General features: G+C 33.1%; 2 protein-coding genes and 1 non-coding gene across 6 annotated transcripts; all 3 read right to left on the reverse strand.

Moving 5' to 3' along the window:
- Window positions 1-7,527: 7,527 nt before the first annotated feature.
- On the reverse strand, window positions 7,528-10,493 carry LOC124421745 (protein l(2)37Cc). Of its 4 annotated transcripts, none has more exons than XM_046957305.1 (4): window positions 10,359-10,493; window positions 9,795-9,896; window positions 9,286-9,707; window positions 7,528-9,196 (listed from the first exon to the last, which is right to left on the reverse strand). In XM_046957305.1, the coding sequence occupies exons 2-4, from the start codon at window positions 9,880-9,882 to the stop codon at window positions 8,888-8,890; spliced, it is 819 nt and encodes a 272-aa protein (XP_046813261.1). In that variant the 5' UTR covers window positions 9,883-9,896; window positions 10,359-10,493; the 3' UTR covers window positions 7,528-8,887. The 4 variants fall into 4 exon arrangements, with proteins under 4 accessions (XP_046813261.1, XP_046813262.1, XP_046813263.1 ...); XM_046957306.1 differs by having other exon boundaries at window positions 9,795-9,892; window positions 10,359-10,461; XM_046957307.1 differs by having other exon boundaries at window positions 10,244-10,384.
- A 179-nt stretch (window positions 10,494-10,672) lies between these two features.
- On the reverse strand, window positions 10,673-10,746 carry Trnan-guu. The gene has a single exon. It is a non-coding gene; the product is annotated as a tRNA-Asn (tRNA).
- A 297-nt stretch (window positions 10,747-11,043) lies between these two features.
- Window positions 11,044-17,320, reverse strand: LOC124421789. Its single transcript, XM_046957400.1, is given in 17 exon segments — window positions 11,044-11,174; window positions 11,177-11,306; window positions 11,397-11,691; window positions 11,806-12,085; window positions 12,147-12,497; window positions 12,580-12,816; window positions 12,891-13,020; window positions 13,101-13,984; window positions 14,081-14,700; window positions 14,834-15,174; window positions 15,252-15,608; window positions 15,697-15,839; window positions 15,928-16,095; window positions 16,161-16,286; window positions 16,412-16,710; window positions 16,831-16,869; window positions 17,179-17,320. Coding segments are annotated over 17 exon segments (4,497 nt in total). The 5' UTR covers window positions 17,207-17,320; the 3' UTR covers window positions 11,044-11,105.
- Between the last annotated feature and the right edge of the window lie 480 nt (window positions 17,321-17,800).

A 17,800-nucleotide genomic window follows, 5' to 3' on the forward strand; every position in this document is an offset into this window, starting at 1 on the left:
CAATGATATTCAAGCTCGAATGAAAAACAGAGATCGAGGATGAGATGAGAAAAGTAGAAGGATTTCAGAAGGATCACGATCGATTCGAATTTCATCAAGAGTGGATCCCTTTAGTTCGTGTCGCGCGAACTAGCGTCTCTAATCGTTGACTAGGGAAGAACTTTTTATGAAAACAAAAGAAAGGAAGAGAGAGAAAGAGGGATTGAGAAAAATCTCGAAATCAACGGCAAAACTGAAAACCGGATGTGAAACCAAGGAAGAAGCTTGTTTCATTAGCTCGCTCTTAAGATTGTTAAGATGAGAAAGAAGCTCGAGATAAAAATTTCACAACATTCGAAGACGAAGAGAAAAGGAAGTATGATACATGTAGATGATGACGATGTGCGGTTGTGTCCTGGTCCAAGTAGCCACGAATGGCGTGACAGTCAAAGGAGCCGCGCGCCACCGAAATTATTCTCGAACAATCATCATTATGTCCAGAGAACCGAGCAATCTTCTACTCAATATTGTCAGCCGAGAAACCATGGACCAATGTTACTGGATATTGAAGGATATGAACGAACGAAGATTTTTCGAAGCATCGATTCTCTCTTCTTCTTCTTCGTCTATTCGAACTTTATCATTGATAACAATATCACGTATTTTCACACGCGCGAACACACACACGATTAACATTGATGCGATTCTATCGGGAAAGAGCAGCGTTCTTTTGTGTACGTAAGGTATGTACGTTTCATACCTTATCGTCTTTATATATATACGTGTGTGTGTGTCTGTGTGTATATATATATATATATACACTGCGGTAGGCGACACGTTCCTTGGACATGACTTATTACCTACAAGGACTACTGTAAATCTCCTTGCTACTGCCTCTGTACCAAAGAACTTAGTATCCATCGGTATGGTATAGCAATAAAGTTAACTTATAAGATAGAAAATATTCTCGATCGTCTTTATTACGAATTTTCAATTTATCTCTTTTTTCCCAATCGAACTCGTATTATTCATCACGAACAAGAAATATATAATGGAATATGTAAGAGAGCATTCATTTTATTTTTAAAGATTAGAAATATTATTTCTGAAGATTACAAAGAGTTATTTGCTCTCGTAAAAAACTTGAACAGAATTTTATTGAGAATTTTATTTACGACTATATTAAAAACCGACTTATCAATGATTTATTCAATTCAGTAGGAACGTACGCATCGCCGACATATCTTTCTTAATCTTATCGAAGTATATTATTAAAGTCAACAGATTGATCGTAAAATACATTAATAAATCCTTAGATGATTGAAAATAGCTTGTTTCCTTTAAATATTTCTTAAATTCGTTTGCAACAATATATAAATATTTTATTTTAATCGAATTATTTGAATAAAATATATATATATATATAAAATTGAACAAACTGATATACTGTTGTATTGTTGTATCGTACAAGAGGAAGTAAATACCGGTTGGATTTCTATATGGTGTGAAATAGATTTGGCGAAAGTCACAATCGAGCTGTCAAAAAATTATATACTTGACTTCCTGCATAGAACGGAAGTGCGATCGATGAGACGACCCGATTCTCAAGAACCGATTCAGAAATGATTGACAAGTGAAACCCGATCGTCTTCGTACTCGATTCGTCATGGATTATAAGCGATAGATCCTTCGAGTCGATACTTCTTCTTCTTCTTTTTTTCTTCTTCTTCTACTTTTTTTTTTCCTTTTTTTTCTTTTTTTTTTTTTTTAATTTTCTTGAAACTTTTCCGTCAAGATCTTCTTTGCGCTGAAAGGAGGAGAGAAGAAAACGAGGGAGGAAAGCTCGTTTATCGTCGTATCCTGCGCCTGCTTGTATATATGTACGTGCGTGCCCTGCTTTTTACCTTCTAATGAAGATTTATTACGTTATCATATCTCTGCCGCCTTTATTTGACGTTACGGTTAATCTTGCTGTTATCGTTGTGCGCCATAAAAAAATGTAAAAAGGACGTACGCTCGGTCAAATTTTACTTTGCGAGATGTTGTAGAAAAAGAAAGGAAGAGAGAAGGAGAGGGTGAGGGTATAAAAACTAATTTTAGAAGCATTGTTCTTTTCTTAAGATTCAACCCCTTATTTTTTTTTCTTTTTTTGTTTTCCCCTTTTTTTTTAATTTCCCTTTTTTTTTTTTTTTTTGTTTTTGTTATGAGTAAATACTTCTTTCCGGAGGAGAAAAAAATATAAGAACGTCAGGAGAAATAAAATATTATATTAAAAAAATAGTAGCTTCCTTTTTACTCACAAAGCCTCGATTCTTCCATAAAATTAGAAATATTTAGAACGTATCGTCGTACGATCGTCGACGAAAACACGTTCGCAGATAAAAGAAATATAGTGAGAGGAAAAAAGAGAGGGATAGAGAGAGGACGGGAAGGCCCGGTGACCACAAGAGGTCGCGTGACGGAAGCACCACGGATCGGGGAACGCACACATCTTCGTGAATGCACTTATTTGCATCCTGCCAGTGTGTACCTGTGCCATGAGATATACCTCTTATGCTCGCACGCGTATACCAATACTATCGTACGATACTATATATATATATATATATATGTATATATATATATATATATGTATATATATATATATATGTATATATATGTATGTATGTATGTATGTATGTGCGTGTTACCTCAACGATGTATTTCAACAGATTACAATAACAAAAAAAAAAGAAAACTTTTCATACCAACATAATAAGCATATTTAATTTTACAATGATTTTCTATTTAAAAAAAAAAAAATTTTAATCTAATATTTCGATCGTATTAACGAATTAATGAAATAAATTTAAATAAGATTGAAGGAAAAAGTTTTGGGTTGAAGATGATTTTGATGAATCCTAGTCGTTGTCAGTATCGACGTCATATATAAGAAACCTGTTAAAAGTCAGGTATGGTAGCAGCATCTGAGGATGTAGCAATTACGTCTGGACTCCTTGGCACAGACGGACGAACCGCAAGCACGGAACGCCCTTTGCGTTACACATATGTTACTCTTTCCCTTCTCTCTTCTTTCCTCCTTCCTTCTTCTTTCACCTCCCTCCTCTACCCGTACCCGTACCCTACCCCTTTCCGAATTAATGTCCATACGAAAGGCACGGAAGACGTTTCTCTGGGAAATGCGAACGTTGCCTTTGTCTACACGAGCTCCTACCTTCCAGAACTCGTCGTCGATCAAAACCTCGCGATGACCGCGAGAACGAGAACTCTTTGGATGATTATCATCATCATTATCATCGTCATCGTCGTCATCGTCGTCGTCGTTGTCGTCTTTTATTTCTCATTCTTTTTTTTTGCTCTTGCTTTCTTTTTCATTTTATTTCTTTTTTTTTTTTTTTTCTTTTTCCCCCTTTCATATTTTTCCATAATTTCGTGATCGAAGACAAGAATGACGTTCGTGTCATAAATTTACGTTTTAATTTCGAAATATATTCGATAGATTTGAATGTAATTTTAACAGATGGGGTATATCGTGTCCTTGCACCCGAGTCCTTGAAATCCTTCGTACTGATGCTCTCCTCAAAACTGGCGTCCGAAAAATTCTTCGAAATGTCACTGAACAGCTACAGGACTCGCGTGACTTTGTAGAGAAATTACTTTCTTAAATGTAAATCGAAGGGTCGAAAGAGCGCTTCTGTGTAACTACTTGTCTCTTTCTCTCTCTCTCTCTCTCTCTCTTTCTATATACCCGCGGCGATAGTAAAATTTGATGGATAATTATTAAATCTCGTTTGAAGAAGTACGAAATTTACATATGTATGTATTAGGATAACATTTTTCACATGGTCGAAAGATCATTTTTTAATTTTTAAAGAAAAACTTGAAAAATTTTCTAAACAAAAATATACATCCAAATATTTCTAAATCTCGTCTTTCTATTATCGCCATCGATGGATCGCAGAGACTCGCGGCATCACGAAGAGCTCGCACGCGCGGTTTCCGCCTTCTCGTCTGATCGATGGCGGATAACGGTGACCCTGAAACAAGCTCGAATGACCCCACGCACGACGTAGCCACGAATCTTCTTTTCTCGCGCTGTCGTTGACAATAGAAATTCACGATAGTCTTGCAGAGGTCCGCACGCGATGACCTCCACTTTCCTGAGGGCACTCGACAAGAGGAAGTCTACTCTAACGGTAGCGAAATATACTCGAAAGACGAAAGCTTTGCTTTTTCCATCCTTTCGAAGAAGTATATTTACTTTTTGTCATGTTACGATCTGATATACATAAATGATTTCATTTCTATTTTTGTTTTGGTATTTCAATTTTATTGGTATTTAATTTTGCATTAATATGTTGCATAAATGATAATAAAATTCAATCGTAAACAATTTTTATAATTATCTTTCGAATGATGGAAGATGAAAGGCAAAAAAAAAAAATATTATTTCGATTCGATAATCCCAATTTGTACATATTTAAATCAAAATGATATATAAAATGATATAATATCGTATTGTATATTTTTCCTATAATTATTTGCAACTCATGTTATATGTTCTGTCAGCAAGACGGGAAAAATAAGATATGAAAGTACGAAGAAGGTGGAGCTGCGTCGCTCTCGGTCCATGAACCAGCTAGAAGATAATAAGTCAGCGATGAAATCGACAGGGTTGCACTTATTGAAAATTACACCATCGCGTGCAACTTTTCGGACGGGCAACCGAAAAGAAATAAAAGAATGAAGAAAAGTAGTACGACGAGTCGCATCAGCGTGTTCAAAATTGCGAATACATGGAGCTTATTTCGATGGTGAATTAAAAAGGAATCGGATAACTGAAGGTGTGATTTCTTCGTACTGTTAGGATGTAGTCATTTATAAAAAATATTTGAAATATTATATATTGAAACGTTCGAAACAAAAGAAAAAAATCTAAAAAGTTAATCGAAAATATTGCACAAATGCGAAATCTGAACGCAAATTAAAAATTGAAAATTTCTCTCTCTCTCCCTCTCTCTCTCTCTCTCTCTCTCTCTCGTCCTTTCATATATATTTCTCTCTATTCCGAATAAAAGTATATACGTATGCAATGGAATAATATTCGATACGTCAGAAAATTCGTACTAACAGTTAACAACACGATTATCCGAGAACAAGGGACAAAAGTAGCAATACCACGCACGGTTTGTCCCTCTGAAATCGTCGTTGGTCATTCCGAAACAAAAGAAGATGCGGCCATGCAAGCGCGTTTAAAATCCTGCTCCATCCAATTTTCCAGACTTTAATGTGAGCGTTGGTCAGCGCGTACAGATTCGTTTCGTGGCCTCGAGCATATCCCACAATATAGGCAACCATCTCGACCAACCCTCTCTCGTGCTTGTTGCCGATACAGAAATCGTTGTGGTTCAAGAGAAAGAGGATATATAGAAGAGAACTTTTAGGGCAAAACCCTTAGGCGCGACAGTAGAGACAGAAGAGCGAGTGCTCTTTCGTTTGCACGCTTTTCCGCATTAATTACCAACGTTTCCGTAACGAGCTATCGCATGACCGGTTGCGTTTATTACTCTCTCTCTCTCTCTCTCTTTCTCTCTGAACATTCAACCCTCTCTATTTATCTCGAGGAAAAGCTTTGACGGCCTCAAAGCGATCGTTACGTCGACTCATCGCGTATGACTCGACGACTTTCATCGGCTAACAGAATAAAGCGGCACATAACGGAGATATTAATTAAGATTATTTATCTCGAATCGATCATTCCAATTGGAATACGAACGAATTTTATTTCGTATTTACGCAACTCGAATATTTTATTCGTACCTTTTTTAATTAAAATTCCATCCATATTTTTTTACTTTCCTTTTTTCCTAATTCGTACTCTATAGATTGTATTAGATATTTTATTCGTTTGCTCTTTCGAATAATTACGAATAGTGACGAAGTTGTGCTAGCAATATGAATCCTGATCGTATCGATTATATATATATATATATATATATATATATATATGCATAAAGAAAGAAGCTGTGTTAGGAGGGGTTGCCAAAGGGCCACGACGAACGGAACACGTTCGCCTTAGGCGATTTTGTCCCTGAGGAAGGCCATCGGCATATGCAGCTCGCGTGCTTCGGCATGAACCAGGAGGAACGAATGTAACAGGTGCAGATGCGGAGGAAACGATCGTTAGCCCAGCAGTCCATGGCACGCGGTATATGTATGTGCACCACGGCGCCTATTATGATTCCTTTCGTAATTAGTCCTTCCTCCCCTCCATTTAAGAGCGCCCCCGGCTTTCTCTCTCTCTCTACTCGATCTCGAATATACCTATCGTTCCTTTCTTTCTTTCTTTCTTACCTAGCACGCATGACATTAAACGACTAAAGTTGTTTATTGCATCGCAAGAATCGCATAAACTTTTATAAAATATGACATCTTAAATCTCATTATTATCTTTTCTTTATTATTTATTTATTTATTTATTTATTTATTTATTTATTTATCTTTTCTTTTTCCCCATTATATCATATTCTTTAGAAGATGAAAATTGTTTGATTAAAATTAATGTGCATATAATTGTATTATATATTTATATCAGATAAAATTCTTATTAAATGTAACAATTGTTGAATTGTTACGTCGGAATAATTAGCGATTGAAAATAATCAAAACTGTGCCCTAGTTCTCTTTGACCGATCCATCTCTATTTGGTTATATATGAATATGATTGAGGATAAAAATTTTTCTTTCGTCGCAACGTCGAGATTATAATCGGAGTGTTGCATCCAACTCCCTTAATACGTGAAACCAGGACGCGATCTAGGGCAGCTTCGAACGAGAAGACTACGTTTTGTGCCTTGTGAAATATATATATATATATATATATATTTCACATATATATATATATATATCTCCAGGAAAGCGCCTTGGTAAGGGATTTCGCGCAGAGGGGTCGGCTGTTTGCGCCTCTCGACAAATAAGGGGAAGTCGTTATCCCGTGGATGGGAGGAGTAATTAACTGCTTCTACCTCCTTTCTCCTGGTTCCACCCGCTCCCAGCATCCTTCCTTTCCGGTTTCTACTCGAAGGAGTAGACTTAAGGAGGACCGCTTAGGCTTTCACGGTGTCGTGTCTTCATTATTCACGCTAATCTGCTTTCGTCTTGTGCCGCTACCACACCGATCTCTCCTTCTTCATCTTTCTCCTTTCCTATTGACTCATGAAAATCAGGTAACAATTTCACCGAGGTAAAGGATCAAAGGGAAGCGAAATTTTCAACAACATTCTCGTTCCTTACTACGAGACGTTACACGACCTCGGTCCTCATCCTCTTGTCTTTCAAATTCTATGGGCTTGAGATATCGATCGTATTCGAACTTAAGATGTTTCAATTCGAAAGGATATTATTAAATTTCACGAGGAGGGCTTTTAAATTTAACGAAGAAATAATTATAATGACGATACGACAGGTTTGAAAATATTTTTCATCCTATTATTTCGTCGATAATAATTAAGGGGAAAAAAAAAAAAAAAAAAAAAAAAAATATCTATATAAATTTCATATCTTTTCTCATATTTCTTGAATAATTTATATACAGAAGCTTTATGTACGTTACGATATACGGTAAATTTCCTTGGATATGACTCGAATTTTTACCGAAGACCACCTGTGTAAGGTACCCCGCGGTGATCGGCAAATTGTGATGGATTGTTTTCTCTGTTAACAGGTTCTGCCGACAGACGCGAGACGAAAGCACACCGACTGAGATAATCTCTCATCAATTTCGGCTCCTTGATTGATCATCGTGATTCGCTGCACGACCGGTCGCAATAAGCGATCAAAGAATAACGTTGCACGACCTTCTCGACGTGTAAAAGAATTCTAACTTTACGATCTTAAGAGCAGAAACATTTAATTGGAGATGAAGCATCCGATGAACTTCGTAATTAAAGAAATTTCATATTGATTGTGATAAATAGCAATAAGATTTTTAAGAATGAACGCTTCGCATGAAAAATATATAATAAAATATCAAAATTATCTCAAATAAATGTTTCAATACTATGAACAATATTATAACAAAGCGTGATATTCATCAACAAGTGTACAATTTTTTATACGTAATTATTATTTCATCAACATCCTCTTAGTTTTTATTCAAAAATGGCAAATTGAAAATGATTTTCTTTATGTAGATCTTATGCCAAATTACTTTTTAACGGTGTGCATATTTCTTAGTCATTTCATATTATTAGTCTTGTTTCGTTCATTATCCACAATACTTTTGAATATACGAATGGAAGAAAAAATTTCGAGAACTGCTAATACCTTATGAAGAATATTTATATAAAAATATCATCAATATCCAAGAGTTATCTCTAAATAATCAATGAATAGCAAAACTATTAAAGAATAATCGATTTAAGATAATACCATTCTTGTAATTACTAACTTGATCAGTATTTTCTAAATAACAAAAAAAGATGTTTTTTTTTTGCTGCGAACAATTCGTTTTTTTTTTTTTTTTAACTATTTCCTATTATTTAATAATAAAGTAATAATTGCCTAAAAATGATAGGCCAGATTATTAATTCGCCACAGAAAGATTTTTTTGAAAGATATTTACAACACTCGATAAAAGGAATAGGAGTATATATAATTATAAAAAAAAAAAAAAAAAGAAAAAAGAAAAAAGAAATAATACAAATTTGCAAAATAACTAAAGTATTATGAAATTCTATATATTCCTGCTATGCAACACTTCCAGGGAATTTTTTGCCACATTCAATTACGTTATCAACATCAAAATGCCTTCCTTTACGATGTAAATGCTTAATTTATACATATATATGTATATACATACATATATACGTATATATATATATTTTTTGCTCATTTCATACTTTCTCTTTTACTGCGGTAAGTTCAGCAATACATTTTGTCCAGATGGTAAATACGTTACTTGCCGAGAGTTTGCTAAATTAAATGTGATATCTTCGGCAGCTTCAATTCTTCTAAGTTCAACAAGACCATCACCAGCATTCCCAAGAGATTCTGCTATTAAACTAGCAGCTTGAGCATCACCCTCTGCTGTAATAATAGCTGCTTTCTTTTGTTGTTCAGCTCTTTCTACTAAGAAACGAGCTTTTTCTGCTTCCTGTTGAGCGACTTGTTTCAATTCTACAGCATGAGTAAATTCTTTTCCAAAAGTTAAATGCGTCTGGAAAAATTACAAGTTCATGAAAGTTTAACAAATTCAAAGATATTCTTTCAATTATTTTGATAACAAATATATGTTTAATTACTTACAATTGATATATCGTCTAAAATAAGACCAAACTGCGAAGCTCTTTCAGTTAGATCTTCGCTAACTTTTTGAGAGACTAATTCACGTTGAGTAATCAATTCTCCAGCATCAAACTGTGCAACAACAGCTTTCAATACCTCAGTTGTAATAGATGGTAGTACTCTCTCATCATAATCAAAACCCAAAACATTGTATATTTTAGGTAACGAATCAGGTACTGGTCTAAAGAGAATACGAAGTGTAATGTTCACATTCTGTAAATCCTTGCTACCGGTAACAACAGGAACGTTTCGTGGTCTTGAACGTATATCAAAGATAATAGGTTTTTGTACCCAAGGAATTAAAAAATGTGTTCCTTCTCCTACCACAAGACTTTTGATACCAGCAAATCTGTCGAAGATAACTGCTCTATGTCCTCCATCGACTGACAAAATACAAATGAAATCAAATATAAATATGATCTTTATATCATTTATTGATATAAACAATGAAGGAAAAAATTTTTACCAACCATTATACAGCGCAGTGCTAATAGCCGTACCAACAAGACTCATTCCTAATCCAAATTGACCTAGTCGATTGAAGAATTGTGATGCCATTTTTTATACACTATCTGAAATCAAACAATATAACCTTAACATTATAACCTTAAAGTAACTTTACTTCATGGTTAATATTCTGATGCAATAGTGTTAAGAGTATCGACCATGGCGAACTCTACACTATTGAATCTAACCTAAAATAATTCGACCGACAAGTACCAATTGCTGACAAAATGAGAATAAAAGAACGAGAATAAAAAAGATTTCTCTCATATAATTTATATCCACATTCAGTGTATATATTATATTACATATATATATGTATATATGTATATATATATATATATATGTATATATAAATATGTATGAATAACGATAAATGTAAGAATGAATATACTACAACGAATGTTCAACCTACCGGTTCATGCAATCAAAAATTTTACATATATAATTCGTTGATCGTTTCGAAATTGATAAAGTTTTTAATATAAATAATAGTTAAAAAATCTTATACCGGCGTTGGTAATGCTTACGTAATAAACGGTGTCTTCCTAGTTCGAACTAATCACTTTTCTCCTCGTGCGGCGTTCATGCGCTGATAAAGAAAAATGGATCCTACACGAGAAAGGAACACGAGAAATCGACTGGAGCGCCATTCTTTATCGTAGCGGAAATTAAATACACTATGATATAATCAATCAATAAATCGAAAATATTATTTAAAATTATAAAGATCTTCTTTTTCGTTTTACGTAAATGTAATTTTATATAGAATAATTAATATAATTTTATATTAATTTTTGGATAAATATAATAAGGTTTATAAGAAAAAAAAAAAAAAATTAATCGCCCCCGGGTGGGCTCGAACCACCAACCTTTCGGTTAACAGCCGAACGCGCTAGCCGATTGCGCCACGGAGGCAGTTACGGTGCGCGTCGTTATTACTGTATATTATATATATCTAGGATATATATTATTATTTATTATTTACTATTATATATTAATTGTCGAATTTCAAAAAAAAACGTTGAAAAATTTTTTTAGATACACCATACGCCTATATTCCATTAAATCGAGAAATTGTTATTCAGACATGTATTAATTAAATTGAAAATTAAACATTGTATTAACGAAATAAAACCTTTATTTATTCTCTTCTATTAATTTCTTATTCTAATATTTTTTTGTTTAAATTCATTTGTGAATAAAAACGTAAAGTAAATTTTATAAAATATATATTATCGCTAATCAAGATACGTTATTATTACGTATTGTACGTTTTACTGTTCAAAGAACAGTGTACTATAGATTTTAGGAAGTTTCTTTTTATGCGAATTAATAGAATTATTTATTTACATATTCCAGTCATATGACCCTGAAGCAAACTGTCCATAATAATAGTCATGCTATTGGAAGTACACAATATTTTAATTGGTACATGCTTTGAATGTACGATTATATTCTCGTTATTGTCGGTAATCCTATAAAAGAAAGGAATAGTTTAAAATTATAATTACCAAGTACAAATAAATATTCCAATAAAATTACTGGTAATATATAAATGAACTTACTTGAAGGCATAAGTACTATAGTCATCACGAGGCTCAACTATACCCTTTTTGAATGGATTAACCACTACGGTACCATTAATCATGATCAATGATTCATTTTCAGTTGGAACAATTTCAAGTACGTGTTCTCCAACTATTACTTTAGTACTCATAATATTTTCAACAACTTTAACGAAAACTGCGAAAGTTTTATATACATAATCGCCAGATACCAAAGTCCATTGATCAGGAACCTTATAAGGTATATTATTATTATCGATCATTACCAAAATTTGAGGATATACAGTGCATATTTCTGCAAAAAATTTATATACATAAATATAACTCCATAGAATGTCGTTATAAATAATAATTGTATATATATATATATATGTATGTGTGTGTGTATATATATTAAAAATAGTCGTACTCAATTGATGGTTATATAAGTTTTGCAGGAAGTTCGTTGAAAAGTGAGTATTGTCCATCAATACGTTCCACAATTTATTACCCAATGGTATTTCACTAATTTTGTAACCATGATTTGCTGTAACAACGGATACATCCATGTTGTCAGTTCCTACTGGATATTCAACCATTAGTTTTACACTGGTAGGTTCAACATTTGTGGTATAATTTATTTGAGGTAAGAAAGCAACTCGGATCATATCGTCAAGCATGATCATTTTGGATATTATACTTTGAGGAACCTGAAATAAACAATTTTATTCATTCCGAATAAGAAATTAGAAAATAAATATAGCCATTTACCTGTTTATAAGTAACATTCATACTATATTTTCTCATAGTCGAATAAAGGATACTTCTATGTAAACAGTTCCAAGTCTTAGGAACGTGTCCTTGCTGAGTAGTGATAAGTGGATTTTGAACATCTTTAGCGCAAGCACCGTTTACATTATCGTGAGCCATCTGTTCCTTTTGTTCCTCGCTCATTTCTCCCTTTATCGTCATTTTTATTACCATTTCGTCGCTAACGCATTCGTCCTTTTCAGTCATATCCATAGTAACGGTAACTTTAGTATTGGTTTCTTCTTTGATCTCGCCAACTTTTAAATAATCGCTATTAAATACCGGATAATTTTTCTGTCCATCTATGCAAATCTAATGAGCCAAATATTTCTTATTTCAAATATCTGTATAGATATATTTATTCTAATATAAACGTAATCAAAAAGTCAAATACTTTGAGCTTCTTCTCTCCTGGTGCAGTTCGTGTAATCTGTACTTTGAGATTGTTATTAATATGAGTTGGATTAGATTCAAAGTTAAAGTTAAGGTCCCACGAATGAGTAATCGTGTTGGTGCAAACTTCTACAACATCTAAGGTACCATGGATGTTTATTTTCTTGCTGCTAAGAACATGCATTTTTTTAACCACATGATCTAAATCTTTAATATTGACCCACACGTTAAAAACGATCTATAATGGAGATAAATAATAAGCATGTAAGCGAATCGAAAGAAAATATAAAGTTACAATTTGCGTTTACTTACGTTCGAGCATGGATCTGTGATTTTAGGTTTGATCATGACAATAGATCCACAAGTCCCCATTTCAGGAGAAATGAAATTAACATAGGAATGTTGACGAAGTCCCATGATGAATTGTATAATCTTGTTATTCCTAAATAATTATCAATAATAATTATTTAAAAAAGGTTTATAAGTTAATTCATAAAAACATTCTCTCATAACTTTACCAACCAAGTATTTTTGTTTTCCGATGAGAATGCTTGCATCCATTCAATCTCCTTAGTAGCAGGTGTATTACTATTCTCGCAATCGAAAGTCGTCATGAAATATTGAAGACCAGTGCCCTTCAATTCGTAAGTATTATCGTAAGTTTTCTTATAGTTATCACCCTTGGTGACAACTTCGTAATGTTTACAAGTATCACAACTCTTCTTCAATTTATCTTCTTCGTCTTCGGTAATAGTAACATAATTCTTCACGTAAGATAATGCTCCAAGGTTCAAAAATTCGTTCATTTTAAAGGTAAGTTTGACATTGGACGTTTCGTTATTGTAAAAAATATTCATAGCAGCGGGTATCTTGATATCTTTAGTGGTAACTCTACGAATGGAGTGCCAAATATCAACGATAGGATTATACATTGACATAACGTATTCACCATGTTTCCACAAATGAGTATCAAATTTGAGATTCATATTTAGAGGTACATTATCTTTGATTGAAACAGTATTCAATTTTGCCGATAGCAGAACTGGTATTTTCGTAGTAAGTACAGCTTCAAGGCCCATATCTGTAGGTACATACATTTCGTAGAACGTATCGTATATGACACCCAGTACATTGACATTAACATTGGAAATGATATTCTTCCAATCTTTGACTTTATCAAAGATTGTCATCCAATTATCTTTGTCCAAATGAATAGTCTGGACTACTTGATCGTTTACTGTTATTGCAAGATCTACGTAAATATTTTCCTTGACAGGCATATCCTTGGCTGTTTTTTTAAGAATATTTATAACATTTTCATCATTAATAATTTCCATAATGTTACCACTCCATTGTTTATTAATCATGTTCATGATTTCATCCAAACCATTGACGCTCCAATAAATCTATAACAACAAAATTCGCATATATAATGAATTCGATTGTTGATAACAATGATGAAATATTAAATGTTATTTATGGAGTTTAAAAATAATACTTACTCCCACAATAGGGACACGTTTGCGTGCGGACATATGGATATATTGGACGGAACCAACATGCGGTACTCCTGTAATTTCGTTGAGAATAAGAGAAGTTTTCACAGTTTCACCAAATTCATACTTGGGGTAAACATAATCCACAAGATAATTAGCAGAAAGAGAACCATAGACTGATCTCATCCTAGTAAAGCGTAAAATCTTTCTAGCCATTTCTCGAATTGGACGGAGACAAGGATCGACGGAATTTGATAGACCTTTGATAGTCGTCACGTGATAATTGTAGAGATGTTCGTTCTTTTCATAAACCATAAACCAATAAATATTCATGAAACGTCCCATATATGGCAATTGATTAATTAAAACATTATAAGCAGCAATTCTGACGGTCAATGGTAAACTGGTGTTCGCGAGAACAGGCCAAAGTAAATTATAGCCATATTGGAGATCGTTCTGTATCGTTTTTTCAATAGCCCAAATAGCTGCTGTACGTATGTGATAAGGTTTCTCGGAGATGATTTCTTTTCCACGGATTATGGGTTCCAGAATTACATGGACACATTGTAGTTGTACGTTCTTCATCGCCATCAAGTAAACCATTTTCATGTAATACGTTGTTTCGGCTATAAAATTCACATATTCATTAAAACTCTAATATTTGTATAATTTTTATATAAAAATTATTATATATATATATATATATATATATATATATATATATATATGTGTGTAATGTAATTGAATGTATCTCCTTACTCTTAATATGTTCGTAGAAGTTTTTTTTAAGATATTTTTCTATTAGCGCATTATCGATTATTTTGTCCTTGAAAGTTTTGTGAATCAATGTAGAGAAACATAATATTCCAGCAACCCTAACATCCATATTTACATTGGGCTTAACATCGATGAGAACCTCCATATCCTCAAGAAGTTGTACGTTTGGTGATTTCACGTACATTGGCAATTTATGAAGCATCGTAATGGCATTGATATCAGAGACTTTGATATTTAGACTTTGAGAATTATAGATAACATTTTTTATGAAAATACAACTGTCGACGGTACCAACGGTTGGTACAATTTGAAGGAAGATATTTCTAATAGAAAAAAGAAATGTTTTAATGATTGTTTAACACATAAGAATCTGTAGAAACATCGAAATCAAATCCTGTACCTGACGTTAACGTCTTCTAAATTTTGTATCGAATAATATAACTCTTCGAACAACTTAAGATCCATACTCAACATCGTTTGATGAATTCTGTTGATTAATTGCTCATGTTTCCAATTGGGTTCCTCCATTTCTACACGATATTCTTTCAGATAATTCGATGCTTCGATCAACATTGTCTTCACTTTCATAACGAGTGACTCAGCATTAATTTTACTTCTTTCTTGAATAAGATCTTGGCTAGTAATAATATCCGATTTGTTTGAAAGTTTGAAGCTAATGTCGGTTATAAGAGGACTCTTTTGAAAATCAACAACAGGCAAGTCCATTTCTGTCACAGTCTCTAGAATAAAAGTTTGACTGCAAGGAGAGAAAAAAAAGTCATTTCGCGTGACAATAAATCGTAGATGATAAATCATTGAAAGAATGATAATCGTATGATAATTACTTGTTCAACAGATAATGAGCTTCAGATCTAGCTTGCCAAGGGAAATAGTTTATGACACCGTGACCAATTAATTTAGTTATGACTATTTCCTGTCCTTGCTCTTCTATCTCGAAAACTCTTCGGCTTGCGGTAGACATAGGATTCTATTATAAATAATATTGAATTTAAAGCAAAATAAAACTTTGAATGAAGAGGAATAAAAATGTATTCATATGACGAGCCTAATTTTACCTCCGGTTCGACGTAACATTTATCGCATTCTACTTGATCGAAAACTTTTTGAACGAAGTTGGTACAATTCGCTGGCTCGTAAAACTTTGTTACGACGAAAACATTGGATTTCTGCCGATCTTTCAGATGGACATTGTAGGTAACATGACAGTTACCGTGAATTGTATTCTAGTGGTAACAACCAAAGAGAACATTAATCGCTATACGGGATGTCCCCGTCAGTCGTTACCTACCTCTTGCATTACGAAAGCTTTTGAGGATGATATCAAAGGAACATTTAATTGAAGTATCGAAGCTATAGATTGTTTTATATTTTTCGACCATCTTGGCTCTTCGTTTTGGAATTTTATTCCTTGAAACTGAAAGATAAAGCTTTAGTCTTAATGACTACGTTCGACATGAAATGAAAGTTAATTTTTTTGAAATTTGCTTTTTTTTTATTTTTTTTTTTTTTTTTTTTTTTTTTTTTGAGATTTAATAATACCTTGAAGTTGTCATCGTAGACTATCAAAAATGGTTTTTCAATCGCCTTAGCATCTTCAGCGATCGGAAGAAAATGACCGACCATATCGCTATGCACTGCCTTACCATTATACAGACCAAATGTACAGTTCTGTAGTGTTACATAGTAAGCATTGTTTAATAATGGATCACTAGTGTAATGTTTTATGTAAAGATCACTTTTAAGGCCAAATTGAGACGCGTATGGTGCCAGTTCTATAATTCCTGCCTTAACGTCACCATAGTATTTATAGTGCAAGGTTTTTCCGTGAGGAAAATGTGCTAGGAAATGCAACAGAGGTTGATTAAAGAACATGACAAGTGTATTAAAGTATCTTATACTCATTTTGAAAACTAAAATAATTATTAAAAATTAAAAATGTATATAAAATGAAAATATACCTGGTATCGCGCTTGCTGCAGCGATGAACACCAGTAAGGCTGTAGAAACGAAATATCCGATAAATATTTATAATTTTTTTCTTTTTTTTTTTTTTTCGTCATAATGAACAAATATCACATCAGGATAAAATCTCAATTAAATCTTATTAAGAAAATGTATATAATATAAATAGATGCAAATCTTAAGCAACGATTTATTACTGCGAACGAAACATTAATACGTCGGTTCATATTTCAATCAATCCACCGAATTAATTTTTTACACTTATTTATTATCTCCCGCGTTAAAAAAATTTCCACTTTTTTCATAACTTTCGACACTTTTTTCAATTCCTAAAATAAACTTACCGGTGAGCACATTCATAGCAAGACCCATTGCTCCAGACTGGTAAAACGTATCAACGCATTCTCTCTTTTATAAGGCGAAAAACAACAAGTTCTGCCGGTAAAATGCAAACGTGCACTCGATAACCCCAAACCGAAGGGTGTTACACTCAAACCATGTCGTTTGTAATCAACTTATTAAAGATAACCCTAGTTTATACGTATCGGTCTATCTGTTTGCTTTTTGCATACGTAAAACACTGATAATAATGAAAAATCGTTAATTTATATTTATAATGTTAAAGTATCATGCATACTTCCTCAGTAAAAAATATATAAAGTATTAGTAGTTCCCGGTATTCTAATATATGACAATATGCTTACAATCTTGCGGTTTTTCCGGATTAGAAGACGTCAGCATGTACAGGGAAAGATCCATCTACGTAACATTGGTAATACCACTTAATAAAATTAAAACTTGGAAAGATGAATCACGGAATCGAATTACGGAATAATTAATGAATTATCATCATTATATATATGAAAATAAATACATAATATATATGTATTTATTTTCTTATTCCTATAATCTAAAGAGATAATCATCTTAAACTTTTATCCTCTATTGTTGTGCGTTATATATATA

This window comes from Vespa crabro, chromosome 2 (assembly GCF_910589235.1).
Source record: "Vespa crabro chromosome 2, iyVesCrab1.2, whole genome shotgun sequence".
Classification (NCBI taxonomy): domain Eukaryota; kingdom Metazoa; phylum Arthropoda; class Insecta; order Hymenoptera; family Vespidae; genus Vespa; species Vespa crabro.

Coding starts and splice junctions, on each gene's coding strand:
- LOC124421745 (XM_046957305.1), bottom strand. CDS start 9,882: ATGGCATCACAATTCTTCAATCGACTAGGTCAATTTGGATTAGGAATG. Junction 9,708..9,794: donor TAGCACTGCGCTGTATAATG/GTTGGTAAAAAT, acceptor GTATTTTGTCAG/TCGATGGAGGACATAGAGCA. Junction 9,197..9,285: donor TTTTAGACGATATATCAATT/GTAAGTAATTAA, acceptor TAATTTTTCCAG/ACGCATTTAACTTTTGGAAA.